At 42.8% G+C, this 19,447-nt stretch overlaps 1 protein-coding gene across 2 annotated transcripts; it reads left to right on the forward strand.

Moving 5' to 3' along the window:
* Positions 1-538: 538 nt before the first annotated feature.
* Positions 539-19,163, forward strand: LOC143275268 (COP9 signalosome complex subunit 6-like). Of its 2 annotated transcripts, none has more exons than XM_076579246.1 (10): positions 539-791; positions 1,673-1,816; positions 3,058-3,146; positions 4,797-4,859; positions 6,437-6,484; positions 7,161-7,275; positions 10,298-10,390; positions 11,805-11,905; positions 13,825-13,893; positions 16,865-19,163. In XM_076579246.1, the coding sequence occupies exons 1-10, from the start codon at positions 632-634 to the stop codon at positions 16,934-16,936; spliced, it is 954 nt and encodes a 317-aa protein (XP_076435361.1). In that variant the 5' UTR covers positions 539-631; the 3' UTR covers positions 16,937-19,163. The 2 variants fall into 2 exon arrangements, with proteins under 2 accessions (XP_076435361.1, XP_076435362.1); XM_076579247.1 differs by having other exon boundaries at positions 1,685-1,816.
* Positions 19,164-19,447: the final 284 nt, after the last annotated feature.

Consider the following 19,447-nt stretch of genomic DNA (forward strand, 5'->3'; position numbering starts at 1 on the left):
ACACAATGCATCAAAATAGGATTACAAAAATACTTGTATAAAGATACTTGCTAACAAACATTCTCAGTTTGGTTTAACTATTCTGCCAAGAACAAGAACGCTTACGGAAAAGTTTTCAAATCTGACTCAAAGGAATGTAGATAGATCAGAGGCATTTCTAAGAGATGAAGGTAGATAATTCCACACTTGGGGAACCTGAGCTCTGAAAGACCCATTTCCAGCGAAGATATGCTTTATAACATACAACATATGTTATGTACACAACATAATTATTTTATTATTATATTTTATAACATGGACGTCTTTTGAGACTTTTTTCTGTGAGCACCGATGACTGGGTTCCACGTTCTCATGTATTTATAGGATCGAAGTATAATCAGTGTGGGGTGGGTGTTGAAGGAAGGGAGAGGTGTGGAGGCGTGTGGGGTGTGTGGGTGCCGAGACAGGTGTGTGCGTGTGTGCACTTTAGGTGTCTGATCTATTGAATGTGTAATTTGGGGGTAAAAAGATATTCAACCAACAAGGGAGATAAATCTTATCATCGATCAACAAAAGAAGAATCACTTCGGAAATTTGTCGCATCGTTTTGATTGTTAAAATATACCTTCACATTGAATTGTATTAGATAATAATGGCCACCAAAATGGAAGTCGATGCCCCAGTTACATCTGGTGTGATGGCTGCTGCTGGCACGAGCGGCAGTGTGACCGTTTTGCTGCATCCTCTTGTCATCATGAACGTTTCGGAACACTGGACAAGAGTTAGAGCACAGGAAGGAAAACCAACGCAAGGTACTCTTCATTTGCAACATTATGCACGCGCAATGCACAAGAGGTAGATACGTATACTTTCGGAACCCCTAGCTTCCTTTCCACCGCAATGCAGGGCTGCTTTCCGTGAAATGAAGTCGATTTTATGAGATATAACAAAATTTACGTCTGCTATTTAATTAATGCACTTTAGTTTTACTCGTTTTACAACAATATACTTTATAACTTTCTTCTTTTTTTTTAATACTATTTTAATGTTTTTTCAGACATATTGGGTTTTTTTTGTTGTTTTTTTCATCTTAATTTATGTAATAAGAATAATGTATGATGGCAATAAATTCTTGGGAAAGGGTTGGGTCTAGAATAAGGAAAGGGGGTATTTTTAAAAGTAAAAGTTAATCAATGCGATTTGATTTTGTGTTCTCTTAAATCAAATAGTGTAGTACTAATTAGGAACTTAAACTGTTATTTTTGCTATAGCTTATACATACTTTGTAATTCAGGTATTTCTTTTCAGTTGTGTTTCTTAGATCCTGTTTTGTAAAAAATGAAATCTGCTGGAATGGATCATATCATAGGCATATATTCTAGGTTCATAGGCATATATTCTAGGTTTGATTGCTCATTTGCCACAGTAGGACTAGTATAATTATGCTCATTTTTTTCTTTTTGTTATTGTTTTTACTTTTTCTTTCTTCAGAGAGAGTTTTGTATTTGACTTGGGTTTGCTTAGGTAAATAGGTTGTTTCGCGTTTGACATATAATTTTTTTCCCATCTGTATATGCCTGGGATTACTTTAGGCCAAATTCAATTGAATTTTCCAGATACAATGGGAATGGCAGTTCAGTTTGGGCTGTCAGACATTGCTTTGAATATAGTGTTTGACATTACTATGATATAGATGATGTTTCAGTTCTTGGAGCTCTGATTGGCCAGCAGAAAGGGAGGAAGATTGAAGTGATGAACTCATTCGAGCTGGTGTTTGACACTATCGACGGCAACATTGTGGTCAACATGGACTACTACCAGACAAAGGAAGGACAGTGTGAGTTTCTGACCAAACAGGGCATGAAATGTCTTTCTGTCTAATTGTCTGGAACAACTACCCCTTCACGCAGAGATTGAGGGAAGTAGCAAAAAAAATGCTCCGTGCTCTTTAATCTATTGGGCATCATATTTTTGAGAATGTCAGTGAAAGGGTGACTGGACAGTCAGTCAGTTTCAGTGCAGACCAGTCGCACTTCCCTCCTCCCCCCCCCCCCACACCCCCACCCCCCACCCCACCCCCACACCCTCCCACCCCCCATGCCCCCACTGCAATCCCACCCTGGTTTTTCTCAGAATGGAAACCCAGCAGAGAGCAGGCATGTTCTGTAAATGAAGTGTGTCAGCACAGAAACAATGGATATATAATATATTAACTACTCGCCTTTTACTTCTCTCCCTCAGGCAAGCAAAAATTTTTAACCAAACTTCAGACTCCAGCGTTTCATCAAGGTGACGTGTGTAACTGATCAGATCAGAGCAGCCAGCTGCATGATGCTGTTTTAAGTTTGGGTTTTTCACCTCTGGTAGTCATGAACTTTCAGTTGAATAATAATCATAATGACAAATATTTGTCATAATCTGTAAGTTGGTGGTAATATAACACATTAGCAGCTTAACTCACACGTGTTTGTATACTGAAGTTACTTGCCAGCACACAACTCCTGCCTCCCCCTCCCCTTCTCCTTCTCCCATACCCTCCCACATCCCCCCCTCCCCCTCCCCCCTCCTCCCAAACATACCCTTTCATGTTACGTGTGTACATCATGAGAATATTAAAACTGTAACAAAAGAAGTAAAACTTACTCTAAAGAACCAGCCATGTCAAAGCGCTTCCACATATTCCTGAGTTTTTATCTTCTGGTTTTTTGGGGTTTTTTTTTCCCAAAGTTGTTTTCTCAATTATGAATTTCCTTAAAAGTGTTTTATTAGTTGATCATTAAACATTTTATTCATAGTGATAAAATAAGTGTAGCATTAGTAGATCTCTATACACCTGTGTTTGTTATAGAGATAAATTACTTTTAAATTATCCTAATAGATATTCTATTGTTTTGGGGTTGTTGTTTTTCCATGTATGTCACATGGATTACATGGTAAGGATCATTATAGATTTTATTCATTGTTGTTTTCTTCCAGGAATATATTTTACATTATCACTGTCCTCTGTCCCAGCTCCAGAGATATATATTATGATTTATTATGGGATATATATATATATATGAAAGATTCTTGTTGCAGTTAAACAGGTGTTCAGTGAAATGGATTTTCTGGGCTGGTACACAACAGGGGAATCTCCCACACCTGCTGACATCAAGGTTCACAAACAGGTAGGGGTGACTGTGTGTGTCTGTATCTGTGTCTGTGTCTGTGAGTGTGCATGCACCTATCTACAGGTAGGGGTGAATGTGTGTGTCTTGTGTCTGTGTGTTTGAGTGTGCGTGCACCTGTCTACAGGTAGGGGTGAATGTGTGTGTTTTGTGTCTGTGAGTGTGCATGCACCTATCTACAGGTAGGGGTGAATGTGTCTGTCTGTGTCTGTGAGTTTGTGTGCACTTATCTACAGGTAGGGATGAATGTGTGTATCTGTGTCTGTGTCTGTGAGTGTGCATGCACCTATCTACAGGTAGGGGTGAATGTGTGTGTCTTGTGTCTGTGTGTTTGAGTGTGCGTGCACCTGTCTACAGGTAGGGGTGAATGTGTGTGTTTTGTGTCTGTGTCTGTGAGTGTGCGTGCACCTACCTACAGGTAGGGGTGAATGTGTGTGTCGGTGTCTGTGTCTGTGAGTGTGCATGCACCTGTCTACAGGTAGGGGTGAATGTGTGTGTTTTGTGTCTGTGAGTGTGCATGCACCTATCTACAGGTAGGGGTGAATGTGTCTGTCTGTGTCTGTGAGTTTGTGTGCACTTATCTACAGGTAGGGATGAATGTGTGTGTTTTGTTTCTGTGTCTGTGAGTGTGCGTGCACCTACCTACAGGTAGGGGTGAATGTGTGTGTCTGTGTCTGTGAGTGTGCATGCACCTATCTACAGGTAGGAGTGAATGTGTGTGTCTGTGTCTGTGAGTGTGCGTGCACCTATCTACAGGTAGGGGTGAATGTGTGTGTCTGTGTCTGTGAGTGTGCATGCACCTGTCTACAGGTAGGGGTGATTGTGTGTGTCTTATGTCTGTATCTGTATCTGTGAGTGTGCATGCACCTATCTGTGTGCATCTTTGCATATATATATATAATATATGTGTGTGCGTGTGCATGTTTGTCTGTGTGTGTGCGTGCACCTATCTACAGGTAGGAGTGAATGTGAGTGTCTGTGTCTTGTGTCTGTGTCTGTGAGTGTGCATGCACCTATCTACAGGTAGGGATGAATGTGTGTTTTGTGTATGTGTCTGTGGCTGACTGTGCGTGCACCTATCTCTGTGCATCTTTGCATATATATGTGTGTGTGTGTGTGTGTGCATGTTTGTCTGTGTGTGTGCATGCATCATTGCATGACTGTACAGTGTACAAAGTGAGTAACATTGTTCCCACTCTGTGTCTGAAAGAAACGGAACTTTTACTCTCAGAGAGACCTGTGGCATGTTCTATCCTAGTTTTTGCGTTGAAGACTACCGGTTCTGAAGCTTATAATGATCGATGAAGAGAAGAAAACTAATTAAACATTAAGTAACGTCAGACATTAAATTCGCTTCTCTCCTCCCACACCCTCAGACAAAATTCCTCAGCATTCTGCGTGCTGTGTATAAGTGAGCAGGTAAGTAAGAACTGTCATCATCAGAAAGAAACAAAGGAATTATTGTATGAGGAGTTTGAAAGCCAAAATGATTTTTTTTTTTTTTTTTAACTAATTATAAATTATTTTGTTTCATGCAGATTTTTTTTTTTTTTTCAGATTGATGTCCTATTTTCAAACAGTGGAATGTATGGCTAGAAAGGACTGAAGTCAATTGTGAATGTTTTAATTTTTGTGTCGTCTGTTTTACAGATTTTTCAGATCAACGAAAGCCCCATCTTCCTCATGCTGAACCCTGTGGCGAGAAACACAGATGTGGGTTTTCTCCCTTTTTCCTTGTACTAGTGACTGTGTGTGTGTGTGCGTATGTGTGTGCGTATGTGTGTGCGTGCGTGCTTGTGTGTGCTTGTGTCTGTGTGTGTGTGTTTGTTGGAGAGAGAGAGAGAGCTTTTTCATTATATCTCATCAGTCATGTATGAGGGACACACACACACGCACGCACGCACGCACGCACGCACGCACACACGCACACCCACACACGCACACACACGCAGAACATGCATTTGTAACAAGCTGGCTGTGTTTTTTTTTTTTAATTTACTGACTTTTTGAACTATGACAGTATGGGTACTTTTAGAATGTTTGTAAAAATAAAACTCTTTGTAACTGAATAATAATAATAATAATAATAATATATATATATATATATATATATATATATATATATATATATAAAAGGTGACTCTTTTTTCCTATTGTGACCACTGGAATATTTGTGAAGTTTCCCATTAATAAATAAACATATGATATTATGAATAAATTGATGCAGTTTTTATGATATATATATATATATATATACATGATTTATAGTTTCTGTCTAGCCTGTGTGAAAGAAAGAAATGATATTGAAGGAATGGCAGCCACAGTGTTGACAACAAAAGATGCCACACTGAATCCATGAAACGAATGAGTGAAACGGAATGAAGGAAGGGAGGAATGTAGGACAAATGAACTGTTTATTTTAGAAGAAGCAGGTGGAAGATTCAGGCTAGATCATAAACGATACGTGGAGTGATGGCCTAGAGGTAACGCGTCTGCCTAGGAAGCAAGAGAATCTGAGCGTGATGGTTCGAATCACGGCTCAGCTGCTGATATTTTCTTCCCCCTCCACTAGACCTTGAGTGGTGGTCTGGATGCTAGTCATTCGGATGAGATGATAAACCGAGGTCCCGTGTGCAGCATGCACTTAGCACATGTAAAAGAACCCACGGCAACGAAAGGGTTGTTCCTGGCAAAATTCTATAGAAAAATCCATAGGAAAAAAAGAAATAGGAAAAACAAATAAAACTGCACGCAGGAAAAAATACAAAAAATGGGTGGCACTGTAGTGTAGCGAGGCGCTCTCCCTGGGGAGAGCAGCCCGAATTTCACACAGAGAAATATGTTGTGATAAAAAGAAATACAAATACAAATAAATGGAAAGTCACCAGTCAACACTGGTAAGATATGCTTGTGCAGAAAAGCAGTGAGAGAGACAGAGAGAGAGAGAGAGAGAGATAGTCGCACAGAGAGAGAGAGAGATGGTCAGAGAGAGAGAGAGAGAGATAGTCACAGAGAGAGAGAGAGAATGAATGAATGAATGAATGGGGACAGAGAGAGTAAGATTAGTCAACAGAATGGTTTTCCTATGCTTATTTTCCTTTCATTAATGAATTATAAGTGTTAAAAAAAATACTCCTAGATCTTCAGACAGTGATAATTTTGTTTTATGTTAACCACAATACCATTCCACATGTCAGTGGTAAGTTTTGCTCCATATTCTCAGTTGAATTGATTGCTGTCAGTGTCAAGATTTGTTAAATCTCATAATTTGAAATTGATGTGTGTTTCAGTTGCCTGTCAGCATCTTTGAGTCAGTAGTGGACCTGGTGAATGGAGAGGTGAGATGTTCTTGTTCATTTAGTAATGTATTTATTTACTTATTTATAATTGCTATCATTGTCAGTGTTTTCACACTCTTCATCTCCACCACTATACAACAGTGTCACCATCGTCGTTTTATACACCATCATACATCATCAGCATCGTCATAATTCTCATTGCGATCGCGCCGTAATTTTAGCGCGATTGCCCAGTCGAGCTACATAATTATGTGACCTGGTTGGAGACATAATTTGACAAAAAACAAGAACACCAGAGAATTGACAGACAGGCAGAAAATACGGAAAAAAAACTTAGCCGTATGAAGAGCACAGGAACAGGAGTCATGATGGCTGCCGGAAAAAGAGGGCGCTAGCCAGTGGGACAAAGGGGAGGCTACCTACTTCCTGGTGGTTATCGGCCGTAGTTGCTTTTGTTTTCTCCGATAGGCGGATAGTAGTTTGCACAGGACAGGAATGTCAGACCCCTGCTGGAGTCTGCACTAGTTGGGTCACGGTAAGTATGTTATTTAAACGTAATTTTAGATAGAAAATTTCCTTTATAAAGACATCATGTGTTATTGTCACCATCGGCAATTGACTGAATGGAATGGAACTGTGATAGATATATATATATATTACATTTACAGATATATATGTACATACGCTGACTGACCAATGCGGTGTCTGGTTGCAGGCCACAGTTCTCTTTGTCCAGCTGGAGTACACGCTGGCCACAGAGGAGGCGGAGAGAATCGGGGTGGATCATGTCGCCCGTGTGTCAGCTGGTGACGCCAGCGATAGCTCCACAGGTGTGTGGGTGTGGTGGTGTGTGGGTGGTGTGTGTGGGTGTGAGTGTGAGTGTTTGTGGGTTGATGTGTGTGTGTAGGGATGGGTGTTTGTGTGTGGTGGGGGGGGGGTTGTGGGTTGATGTGTGTGTGTGTGTGGGGGGGGGGGGTGCTTGTGTGTGTGGGTGTGAGTGTTTCTGGGTTGATGTGTGTGTGTGGTGAGGGGTGTTTGTGTGTGTGTGGTGGGGTTGTGGGTTGATGTGTGTGGGGGGAGTGGGCGGGGGTGGGGGTGGGGGGTGTTTGTGTGTGTGTGTGTGGGGGGGGGATTGTGGGTTGATGTGTGTGCATGTATGTGTGGGTGTTTGTGTGTGTGTGTGTGTGGGGGGAGGTTGTGGGTTGATGTGTGTGCATGTATGTGTGGGTGTTTGTGTGTGTGCGTGTGGGGGGCTTGATGTGTGTGTTGTGTGTGTGTGGAGATGTGTGGGGTGTTTGTGTGTGGGGGTGTTTGTGGGTTGATGTGCGTGTGTGTGTGTGTGTGGGTGTGTCCTATCACACATGTACCTATCAGAGTGGATTTCTTCTGCAATGATTTTGCCAGAGGACAACACTTTTCTTCATTGCCATGGGTTTGTGTTCAGTGTGCCAAGCGCACGCCGCGCATGCTACCTCGCTTCATCATGTCATCCGAATGACGAGACACTCAGTTTGATTTTTCCCAGTCAGACTTGGGGAGAAAGGGCAGAGAGTGGGATTCGAACCCACACGAGGGCGCTAGCTAGCGGGACAAAAGGGGAGGTTACCTACTTCCGGGAGGTTATCGGGCCGTAGTTGCTTTCGTTTTCTCCGCATAGGCGGATAGTAGTTTGCAATAGGACAGGAATGTCAGACCCCTGCCGGAGTCTGCACTAGTTGAGTCACGGTAAGTATGTTATTTAACTCTCTCCATACAAACGGCGAAAGAGACGACGTTAACAGCGTTTCACCCCAATTACCATCATCAAAATATTGCAAGCGGAAGGCTCTTATACTGAAGAGGTGAATGTTGACAAAGAATACCACAATTCTGACGACGGAAGCTAAAGGTTGGGTCATTCAGACACCCACTGGACATCCGAGGGGTCTGTGTACAGGAGAAGAGAGGACTGGCCGTACTGAGTGAGTTAAACGTAATTTTAGATAGAAAATTTTCCTTTTTTAGCAGATGAGTGTCTTAACTCACTCGGGACGACAAGTTTTGTCCCTTGCTTTTCCCCACAGACGGCCCATTTGTAAGGGTTTGGAAACAAATTACAAAAAATACAAAATACTGTGTAAGAAAATGAAACTTTCAGAACTGGTTTATTACGTGTTGAGCTATTACATATAAAAATTTAAAAAAATCAAATTTCTCCTCTTATTTTTACAGTTTTGCCATATGTAGAAAATACTGCCAATTTTTCACCCCGATCCACCATACCCATGCTCGCTTTCTGCATTAAATTCGCTTTCTTCTTCGTCATCATCCACCTCTTCAATGTCCGACCCTTCAGTTTGTAGCATTTCAAGTACTTCGGCAACCCAAAAACATTGCTGTCACTGCCTTGTTCGCTTCACAACATTTTGAGAAGAGCCTGCTTTGCTAACAGGCTGGCACGCGAGCAGACGACCGGTCAGTGACTTTGTCAGCGTGTGTGCGAGACAGGCCACACATCCCAGACTAACCAATCATACTGTTCGATTGTGGAGTGACCCAGAATAGTGCACTCTGCTTGGCTAATCACAAAATCATGTGTACAGCGCATGGTGGAATTTTACTTTCGGAGAATGCTATTCCATTCCTTCGTCCGAAACCGAATACGTTTTGTGTAGGAATGCATGAGCATTTCCTTCATCCGGAAAGAGTTAACCACTCTGCCACCTTGCTTCTAAGAGTCCTCAGGGACATAGACACTGACAGAAGTTTCCCAGTGGACGACCAGTGCTGAGACGGTCAGTTTCAGTTTCAGTTTCAGTTTCAGTAGCTCAAGGAGGCGTCACTGCGTTCGGACAAATCCATATATATATACGCTACACCACATCTGCCAAGCAGATGCCTGACCAAGCAGCGTAACCCAACGCGCTTTGTCAGGCCTTGAGAAAAAATAAATAAAATAAAATAAGCAAATGAATAAATAAATAAATAATATAATTAAAAAATAATAATAATGATAATAATAATAACAATAATGAAAATAAAATAAATAAATAGATAAATAAATATATAGAGACAGCCAGTGAGTGAGCAACAGGAGGGTGGGCGTGGATGTGTACCAGTGCAAAGGCTGTTGTGGGATGAAGGGCATGGGGCAAGCCAGTTGAAATGGCAACAGAGTGTGTGGGAAAGGGAGAGAGAGAGAAAAAAAAAGAAACGTGTGGCACCAATTGATGCGTTGTTACGTTTGTGGCATAATTTGTATTTGTATTTGTATTTCTTTTTATCACAACTGATTTCTCTGTGTGAAATTCGGGCTGCTCTCCCCTGGGAGAGCGCGTCGCTACACTACAGCGCCACCCTTTTTTTTTCTTTTTTTTTCCTGCGTGCAGTTTTATTTGTTTTTCCTATCGAAGTGGATTTTTCTACAGAATTATGCCAGGAACAACCCTTTTGTTGCCGTGGGTTCTTTTACGTGCGCTAAGTGCATGCTGCACACGGGGCCTCGTTTATCGCCTCATCCGAATGACTAGCGTCCAAACCACCACTCAAGGTCTTGTGGAGGGGGAGAAAATATCGGCGGCTGAGCCGTGATTCGAACCAGCGCGCTCAGATTCTCTCTCGCTTCCTAGGCGGACACGTTACCTCTAGGCCATTGTTGTGGTGGTGGTGTGGTTGTTGGCATGGGTGTTATGTTTGTGGCATAATGTGTTGTTGTGGTGGTGGTGGTGGTGGTTGGCATGGGTCAAGCCACTAAAAATGGCAACAGAGTAAGTGGCGAAAGGGAGCGTGTGGCACCAATTGATGCTTTGTTATGTTTGTGGTGTTAACGTTAATTAATGTGTTGTGGGTGTTGGTGGTGGTGGTGGTTGGCAGTGGCTGACCATTTACAAGCCCAGCACAGCGCCATCAAAATGCTGCACAGTCGTATCAAGCTGATTCTGGAGTATATCGCTGCCGTGGAGAAAGGTGAGTGGGTGATTGTGTGTGGTTTTTTTGCGTTGTTTGTTTGTGTGGTGTGTACATGTATGTGTCCAGGTTGCGTATGTAGTGTGTGTGGAAAAAGGTGTGTGTGTGTGTGTGTGCATGCTTCTGCAATGTGTGCATAGAAAAAGCCAAAGGTCATTGGGTCTGTGGATGTGCGTAATGGGTGCGAGCATGACATGCACAGGTCATGTTCCCTGTTCAGGAAGAGAAGAGAGAGAGAGATGGGAGAAGAGAGGGTATAACTATAACCGTTGTGCTGTGTGCGATCAAGGGAAGTGGAGAAGAATCACAACGTCCTCAAGAGACGAAAGAGAGAGATGGAGAGGGAGCGAAAGAGGGAGAGAGAGACTTGGAGAGAGAGAGGGAGAATAAAAGAGGGAGAGAGAGACTTGGAGAGAGAGAGGGAGAATAAAAGAGGGAGAGAGATGGTAGAAGAGAGGGTATAACGATTGTGATGTGTGTTATCAGGGGAAGTGGAGAAGAACCGCGACCACGACGTCCTTAGAGACAAAAGAGAGAGAGAGAGAAGGAGAGAACGAGAGGGAGAGAGAGATGGAAGAAGAGATGGTCTAACAGTTGTGCTTTATGTTATCAGGGGAAGTGGAGAAGAACCACGATGTCCTCAGAGACAAAAGAGAGAGATGGAGAGAGAGTGAAAGAGGAAGAGAGACAGCGAAAGAGAGAGAGAACGAGAGAGATAGCAGGGAGAAGAGAGGGTGTAATCGTTGTACTGAGTGTTATCAGGGGAGGTGGAGAAGAATCACAACGTCCTCAGAGACGAAAGAGAGAGAGAGAGAGAGAAGGAGAGGATGAGTGGGAGAGAGAGATGGAAGAAGAAGAGAAGAGAGGGTATAACGGTTGGTGTGTGTGTTCTCAGGGGAGGTGGATAAGAACCACGACGTCCTCAGAGACGAAAGAGAGAGAGAGAACGAGAGAGAGAGAGAAGGAGAGGATGAGTGGGAGAGAGAGATGAAAGAAGAGAAGAGAGGGTATAACGATTGTGAAGTGTGTGATCAGGGGAAGTGGAGAAGAACCACGACGTCCTCAGAGACGAAAGAGAGAGAGAGAATGAGAGAGAGAGAGAGATATGGGAGAAGAGAAGAGATGGTCTAACAGTTGTGCTTTATGTTATCAGGGGAGGCGGAAAAGAATCAAAAGTCCTCAGAGACGAAAGAGAGAGATGAAGAGAGAGTGAAAGAGGAAGAGAGAGAGCGAAAGAGAGAGATAGCAGGGGGAAGAGAGGATGTTATCATTGTGCTGTGTGTTATCAGGGGAAGTGGAGAAGAACCACGACGTCCTCAGAGACGAAAGAGAGAGGGAGACCGAGAGAGAGAGAGCGATATGGAAGAAGGGATGGGAGGGTATAACTGTAACAGTTTGTGCTGTGTGTTATCAGGGGAAGTGGAGAAGAACCACGACGTCCTCAGAGAGGCCTACAGCCTGTGCTACAGATTGCCCGTGCTCAGCACCTTACGCTTCAAGGAGGACTACTACAACGTCAGTGCTGGTTTATTTTATTTCCTTTTTATTATTTTCAATAATGATAATGGAGGTTTGTGTAGCGCGTTTCTCCAGAAATACTGCTCTAGAGCGCTTTACATTTCGTTTCCCGCTCCCCGCCTCACCCATCACTACCCTTCTCCACCCCCACCCCCCAGCCCCTCCCCAGAACACACAGGGAAGCGCCGTGCTAGAGAACACTCACACTACTGAACATTGGAAAAGGCTATCCCTGCAACATGCACTCAGGCACACACACACACACACACACACACACACACACACACACATGAGCACATGGACACTCGCCAGCACCCCACCACAACAGCCTCTCCACAACAAAACTTGCAGCCAAAACCAGATCACACCAAGACCAGGACAACAACAACAAAATTACTGCTGTTGGAAAAGATGTGTTTTCAGAGCAGACTTTAAAGATTTCATCGCGATGATGACACACACTTTCAAATGGAAACCAGATTTTGGGAGGGTTTTTTTCTTTTTTTTTTTTTTGCTGCCCCATCATCTACACCATTTCAGTGGCATTACTCTACGCCACTCATTTAGATTCCTCCATACACGGCCACACCCGGGTTCCTCCATCACAGTTCCAGCGTTGGCAGTCCGCAGGGAGCCATCGTTGTTAGGTCGTCAGGAGGCCCCACACCAGAGAAGACCCTGCACTGCTGCTGAGTCACTTCGGTGGTGTTAAGTGGTGCCTGTTCTGGAAATCAGACCTTTTTCGTCGTCAGGGACGACAGGACTATACTGAGTCCATCGTTATTTTGTTGTGTCTGTAGTGTATTCTGTATTTGGTTGTGGCCATTCTTGTCTGTTGATGATTCTATGCTGACTGTTTGTTGTTGTTGTTGTTGTTGTGTGTGTGTGTGTGTGTGTGTGTGTGTGTGTGTATTTTGTTCTGTGGCTTCTCTCCTTGTGTTTTCTGTCGTTGTCTACTGTCCATTCGCTTCGTTGCTTTTCATATTCTGACTTCATGTGTCTGTGTCTGTGTTTGTCTGTCTGTCTGTGTGTGTGTCTCTCTCTCTTTGTGTATGTATGTGTGCGTGTGTGTGTATCTCTTTGTGTATGTAAGTGTGTCTGTGTTTGTGTCTGTGTGTGATTATAGTATTCATTTGTCAGCAGGAGTTAGCATTAGGTGTGTGTCTGCATGTTCGAGTGCGCACACAAGCGGGTGTAAGCTCTTATGTCTGTGGAAGTGCTTCCACACATATATATGTCGTTGTGTCAGTTCAAAGCAGAGAATTGATCACAGGTTTTGAGGGTTCTACAATTGTTCAGAAGAAAGATCAGATCAATTCACAGCTTCAAAACATGCTGCTGGATCGCTTGCACTTCTGGTTGTCAGTTCAGTGGCAATGCAGCGACGTGTGTTTGACGTGCGTTGTTTAGCAATTTGGCAGCGTGTGTTGATGTGTTGTGCAGCAATTTGGCATTGTGTGTTTGACGTGTGTTGTTTAGCAATTTGGCAACATGTGTTGATGTGTTGTACAGCAATTTGACAATGTGTGTTGTTGTGCTGTGCAGCAATTTGACAATGTGTGTTGATGTGCTGTGCAGCAATTTGACAATGTGTTGTTGATGTGTTGTTTAGCAATTTGACAATGTGTGTTGATGTGCTGTACAGCAATTTGACAATGTGTGTTGATGTGCTGTGCAGCAATTTGACAATGTGTTGTTGATGTGTTGTTTAGCAATTTGACAATGTGTGTTGATGTGCTGTACAGCAATTTGACAATGTGTGTTGATGTGCTGTGCAGCAATTTGACAATGTGTTGTTGATGTGTTGTGCAGCAATGCAGCGACGTGTGTTGTTGTGTTGTTTAGCAATTTGACAATGTGTTGTTGATACATGTGTTGTTTAGCAATTTGACAATGTGTGTTGATGTGCTGTGCAGCAATGCAGCGATGTGTGTCTGATGGCCTACCTGGGGTCCATGACACGGGGCTGCAACACCATGAACCAGGTGAGGGGTCTCAGGTGTACTGTGTTGTGTTACCTGTGTGTCGCTCAGGTGTACTGTGTTGTGTTACCTGTGTGTCGCTCAGGTGTACTGTGTTGTGTTACCTGTGTGTCGCTCAGATGTGCTGTGTTGTGTTACCTGTGTGTCGCTCAGGTGTACTGTGTTGTGTTACCTGTGTGTCACTCAGGTATACTGTGTTGTGTTACCTCTGTGTCGCTCAGGTGTACTGTGTTGTGTTACCTGTGTGTCGCTCAGGTGTACTGTGTTGTGTTACCTGTGTGTCGCTCAGGTGTACTGTGTTGTGTTACCTGTGTGTCGCTCAGGTGTACTGCGTTGTGTTACCTGTGTGTCGCTCAGGTGTACTGTGTTGTGTTACCTGTGTGTCGCTCAGGTGTACTGTGTTGTGTTACCTGTGTGTCGCTCAGGTGTACTGTGTTGTGTTACCTGTGTGTCACTCAGGTGTACTGTGTTGTTACCTGTGTGTCACTCAGGTGTACTGTGTTGTGTTACCTGTGTGTCACCCAGGTCGACTGTGTTGTGTTACCTGTGTGTCGCTCAGGTGTACTGTGTTGTGTTACCTGTGTGTCACTCAGGTGTACTGTGTTGTTACCTGTGTGTCACTCAGGTGTACTGTGTTGTGTTACCTGTGTGTCACCCAGGTCGACTGTGTTGTTACCTGTATATCGCTCAGGTGTGTTCTGTGTTGTGTTACCTGTGTGTCACTCAGGTGTACTGTGTTGTTACCTGTGTGTCGCTCAGGTGTACTGTGTTGTGTTACCTCTGTGTGTCGCTCAGGTGTACTGTGTTGTTACCTGTATATCACTCAGGTGTATTCTGTGTTGTGCTGCGTGTGCGTCACTCAGATGTACTGTGTTGTGCTACATGTGTGTCATGAATCCAGTGCAGTGCTGTGTGTATGTTGTCTGTAAAGGGATGAATTAAATACAGTGCTCTCTGTATGTTGTCTGTAAAGGAATGAATTAAATACAGTGCTCTCTGTATGTTGTCTGTAAAGGAATTAATTAAATACAGTGCTCTCTGTATGTTGTCTGTAAAGGGATGAATTAAATACAGTGCTCTCTGTATGTTGTCTGTAAAGGAATGAATTAAATACAGTGCTCTCTGTATGTTGTCTGTAAAGGAATGAGCCAAGTGCAGTGTTGTCTGTATGTTGTCTGTAAAGGGATGAATCCAGCCTGGCGCTCTCTGTATGTTGTCTGTAAAGGGATGAATCCAAGTGCAGTGTTGTGTGTATGTTGTCTGTAAAGGAATGAACCAAGTGCAGTGCTGTGTGTATGTTGTCTGTAAAGGGATGAGCCAAGTGCAGTGTTGTGTGTATGTTGTCTGTAAAGGAATGAGCCAAGTGCAGTGTTGTGTGTATGTTGTCTGTAAAGGAATGAACCAAGTGCAGTGTTGTGTGTATGTTGTCTGTAAAGGAATGAACCAAGTGCAGTGCTGTGTGTATGTTGTCTGTAAAGGGATGAATCCAAGTGCAGTGTTGTGTGTATGTTGTCTGTAAAGGGATGAACCAAGTGCAGTGCTGTGTGTATGTTGTCTGTAAAGGGATGAATCCAGCCTGGTGCTCTCTGTATGTTGTCTGTAAAGGGATGAATCCAGTGCAGTGCTGTGTGTATGTTGTCTGTAAAGGAATGAACCAAGTGCAGTGTTGTGTGTATGTTGTCTGTAAAGGAATGAACCAAGTGCAGTGCTGTGTGTATGTTGTCTGTAAAGGGATGAATCCAAGTGCAGTGTTGTGTGTATGTTGTCTGTAAAGGGATGAATCCAAGTGCAGTGCTGTGTGTATGTTGTCTGTAAAGGGATGAATCCAGCCTGGTGCTCTCTGTATGTTGTCTGTAAAGGGATGAATCCAAGTGCAGTGCTGTGTGTATGTTGTCTGTAAAGGAATGAACCAAGTGCAGTGTTGTGTGTATGTTGTCTGTAAAGGAATGAGCCAAGTGCAGTGTTGTGTGTATGTTGTCTGTAAAGGGATGAACCAAGTGCAGTGTTGTGTGTATGTTGTCTGTAAAGGAATTAGCCAAGTGCAGTGCTCTCTGCATGTTGTCTGTAAAAGGATGAATCCAGTGCAGTGCTGTGTGTATGTTGTCTGTAAAGGGATGAATTAAATACAGTGCTCTCTGTATGTTGTCTGTAAAGGAATGAATTAAATACAGTGCTCTCTGTATGTTGTCTGTAAAGGGATGAATTAAATACAGTGCTCTCTGTATGTTGTCTGTAAAGGGATGAATTAAATACAGTGCTCTCTGTATGTTGTCTGTAAAGGGATGAAATAAATACAGTGCTCTCTGTATGTTGTCTGTAAAGGGATGAATCCAGCCTGGTGCTCTCTGTATGTTGTCTGTAAAGGAATGAACCAAGTGCAGTGTTGTGTGTATGTTGTCTGTAAAGGGATGAATCCAAGTGCAGTGTTGTGTGTATGTTGTCTGTAAAGGGATGAATCCAAGTGCAGTGTTGTGTGTATGTTGTCTGTAAAGGAATGAGCCAAGTGCAGTGTTGTGTGTATGTTGTCTGTAAAGGAATGAATCCAGTGCAGTGTTGTGTGTATGTTGTCTGTAAAGGAATGAGCCAAGTGCAGTGTTGTGTGTATGTTGTCTGTAAAGGGATGAATCCAAGTGCAGTGTTGTGTGTATGTTGTCTGTAAAGGAATGAACCAAGTGCAGTGTTGTGTGTATGTTGTCTGTAAAGGGATGAACTAAGTGCAGTGCTGTGTGTATGTTGTCTGTAAAGGGATGAGCCAAGTGCAGTGTTGTGTGTATGTTGTCTGTAAAGGAATGAACCAAGTGCAGTGTTGTGTGTATGTTGTCTGTAAAGGAATGAACCAAGTGCAGTGTTGTGTGTATGTTGTCTGTAAAGGAATGAGCCAAGTGCAGTGTTGTGTGTATGTTGTCTGTAAAGGAATGAGCCAAGTGCAGTGTTGTGTTTGAGTCTTGAACTCTTGCTCTGATGTGTGTTTCAGTTTGTCAACAAATTCAACTTGATGTACGACCGGCAGTCCGTGGGACGACGTGCCAGAGGCCTCTTCTTTTAGATGGGGCTGGATATACATTTATATATATATAATTGTTCTCCTTTTTTTTTGTATTGTCTGTTTATGCTGCTTTCTGTACATCATTCATTCATTGGTTTTGAGAATGACTGTCTTTTTTTTCTTTCTTTTTTTTTTTTTTTATTGTTTTTTACGAGTGTACTAACATTGAAATTTCAGCTTGTATTTTGTTAAATAATGTATGGCAAACAGGAAAAAGCACACAATGATACAGCAGATACTGGTGAATTGGAGGAAGTTTTGTGACGTCACTTCCTGAACCTCTGCTGATATGAAAGTGGTCCTACTTTTTTTTTTTTTCTTTTTTTTTTTTTTTTTTTTTGCTACTTGTCTATGAAGGATTTTCGGAGGGTTTCAGTGACAAAGTGTCACACAAATACACACAGTTTTTTTGTTGTTGTTTTTTTTTTTTTCTGAGGCTTCTCATTCAGGTGACCATATGGAAATACACATTTTTTTTTTTGAAGAGTTCTGTTCAAGTGACAATTTGTGACGCAAAGACACAGGATTGCAGACAACAACAACAACAACAACAAACAAGCACAGTAGTAACTTTTGCTTCTTATGATCAGACAAAGGCATGCAACTTGAGGCTAAGGTTTTCAGAGGATTCCGTTCAAGTGACAAGCACACAAAATATCTGAAAGATTGTACAAACGACAATGATGAAGTGTTTGTTGCCTTCGGTCAGTGTGTGTTTGTGTTTCGTTTGCTGTATCTGTTATGCATGTGTGTGTGTGTGTGTGTGACTGTGTGTCTGCATGTTTTACATTTATTTGCTTATCATCATTTTGTGTGTGTGTGTGTGCGCGCGCGCACACTTTGACTTCATCAAGATTTTGCGCCTTATAAATATTATTATTATTTGTAGTAGTATTTTTACTACTGCTGTCAGTCTGAACATCAGAAGCTTTCAAATGAATGGAGTAGACGGGCGCAATAGCCAAGTGGTTTAAGCGTTGGACTTTCAGTCTGAGGGTCCCGGGTTCGAATCACGGTAACGGCACCTGGTGGGTAAAGGGTGGAGATTTTTCCGATCTCCCAGGTCAACATATGTGCAGACTTGCTAGTGCCTGAACCCCCTTCGTGTGTATACGCACACAGAAGATCAAATACGTACGTTAAAGATCCTGTAACCCATGTCAGTGTTTGGTGGGTTATGGAGACACGAAAATACCCAGCATGCATGAACCATGACAGAGTCATCGGCAAGTCGTGTAACGGAAAGAAGAAGAAGTACTTGGAACAACACTTACAATTTGAGAACAGTCATTAAAAGAATTGACTTGCATGCATGGTAACACACACACATGCAGAGTACACACATGCACTTGCATGTGCACACACATACGCACTCAAGCGTGCGCAGGCATACACATACACACACACACACACACACACACACACAGCTTGGAGAAGTGAGAGGTGGAAGAGCTGATTTGTGGACACAGAGAAAAGAAGGCTGATTAAAACTGAGAGTTTGGAGGGAATTCTTTTAACAAACAAACTCACCTTCTTTTGAGATTCCTGACAGCTCTCTGTCCCCAGAACAAATAATCCAAACTTAGAATATGGAATATAAATGTGGAGCCCACTCACACAACAGTTAGGCACTTTTCAGAGGGGGCAGTTTTTTGGCTGCTTCAAAAGTGAGCCAATTCAGTACTATGGTGCACAGATGTTGCCATTCTTGCTCCTTTTTTTTCTTCTTTTTTTCCACCACTTGTCTGAATGTTGAAAGTAGAAGCACCTAGACTTAAAAAAGAAGAAAAAAAAAAAGCTCAATCTTTTTTCTTCTTCATGGCACCTACTGAGCTTTCATGTGGCCTATCCACTCTTCCCTTGCCTGTCAAACCATTCATCACCCACATACCTTCATTTGTCTTTTTTTTTTTTAATGACGAATGAGGATGATGATAATGCTGCTATGGCAGCCCATTAAGGGAATACTTACTTGTCTTTGAGAATAGGATTCTGAAAACTGATACCATCACCCTTTTGTTTAGTTTCACGATGTGCATCTTGTTATTGAACATTGTATTGAATGTCTTTTTTTTTTTTCCTGTTCAATGTATTTGATATTCACAGAATTTGTGTTCCATGTTGACAGTCTAAAATGTTAAGATCTGGGAGAAAGGATGTTTGGAATGGAGTTGTGACTGCATGGTTTGTGAAATAAAATGTCATTGATGACTGCGCTCTGACGTGACACAGTGTCTGTTTTATTTGATATCGACCCTGACTCCTGGGAGAAATCTGCAGGGGACCGTGACAAATGGTGCGCTGCTGTGCACAAAGGCGCCCAAGTTGTGCAAGGCCAACAGGACTGATGCAGCTGTTCAGAAGAGGCAGGCCAGAAAGTCACGGGCAAACAAGCTCCCTGACAGTGATATGCCTGTCTTTGTCTGCCCCAACTGTCAGCGAACATTTCGTGCGCAGATTGGACTATTCAGCCACCTGCACATTCACAGATAGATTCATGAGCATCCCTCA

This window comes from Babylonia areolata, chromosome 30 (genome assembly GCF_041734735.1).
Source record: "Babylonia areolata isolate BAREFJ2019XMU chromosome 30, ASM4173473v1, whole genome shotgun sequence".
NCBI classification, from domain to species: Eukaryota; Metazoa; Mollusca; class Gastropoda; order Neogastropoda; family Buccinidae; genus Babylonia; species Babylonia areolata.

Excerpts from the sequence above, each read along its gene's own strand:
- LOC143275268 (XM_076579246.1), top strand. The coding sequence starts at position 632 with ATGGCCACCAAAATGGAAGTCGATGCCCCAGTTACATCTGGTGTGATG. Across the intron at positions 1,817-3,057 it reads CCAGACAAAGGAAGGACAGT|TTAAACAGGTGTTCAGTGAA; the intron begins GTGAGTTTCTGA and ends TTCTTGTTGCAG. Across the intron at positions 13,894-16,864 it reads GCTGCAACACCATGAACCAG|TTTGTCAACAAATTCAACTT; the intron begins GTGAGGGGTCTC and ends TGTGTGTTTCAG.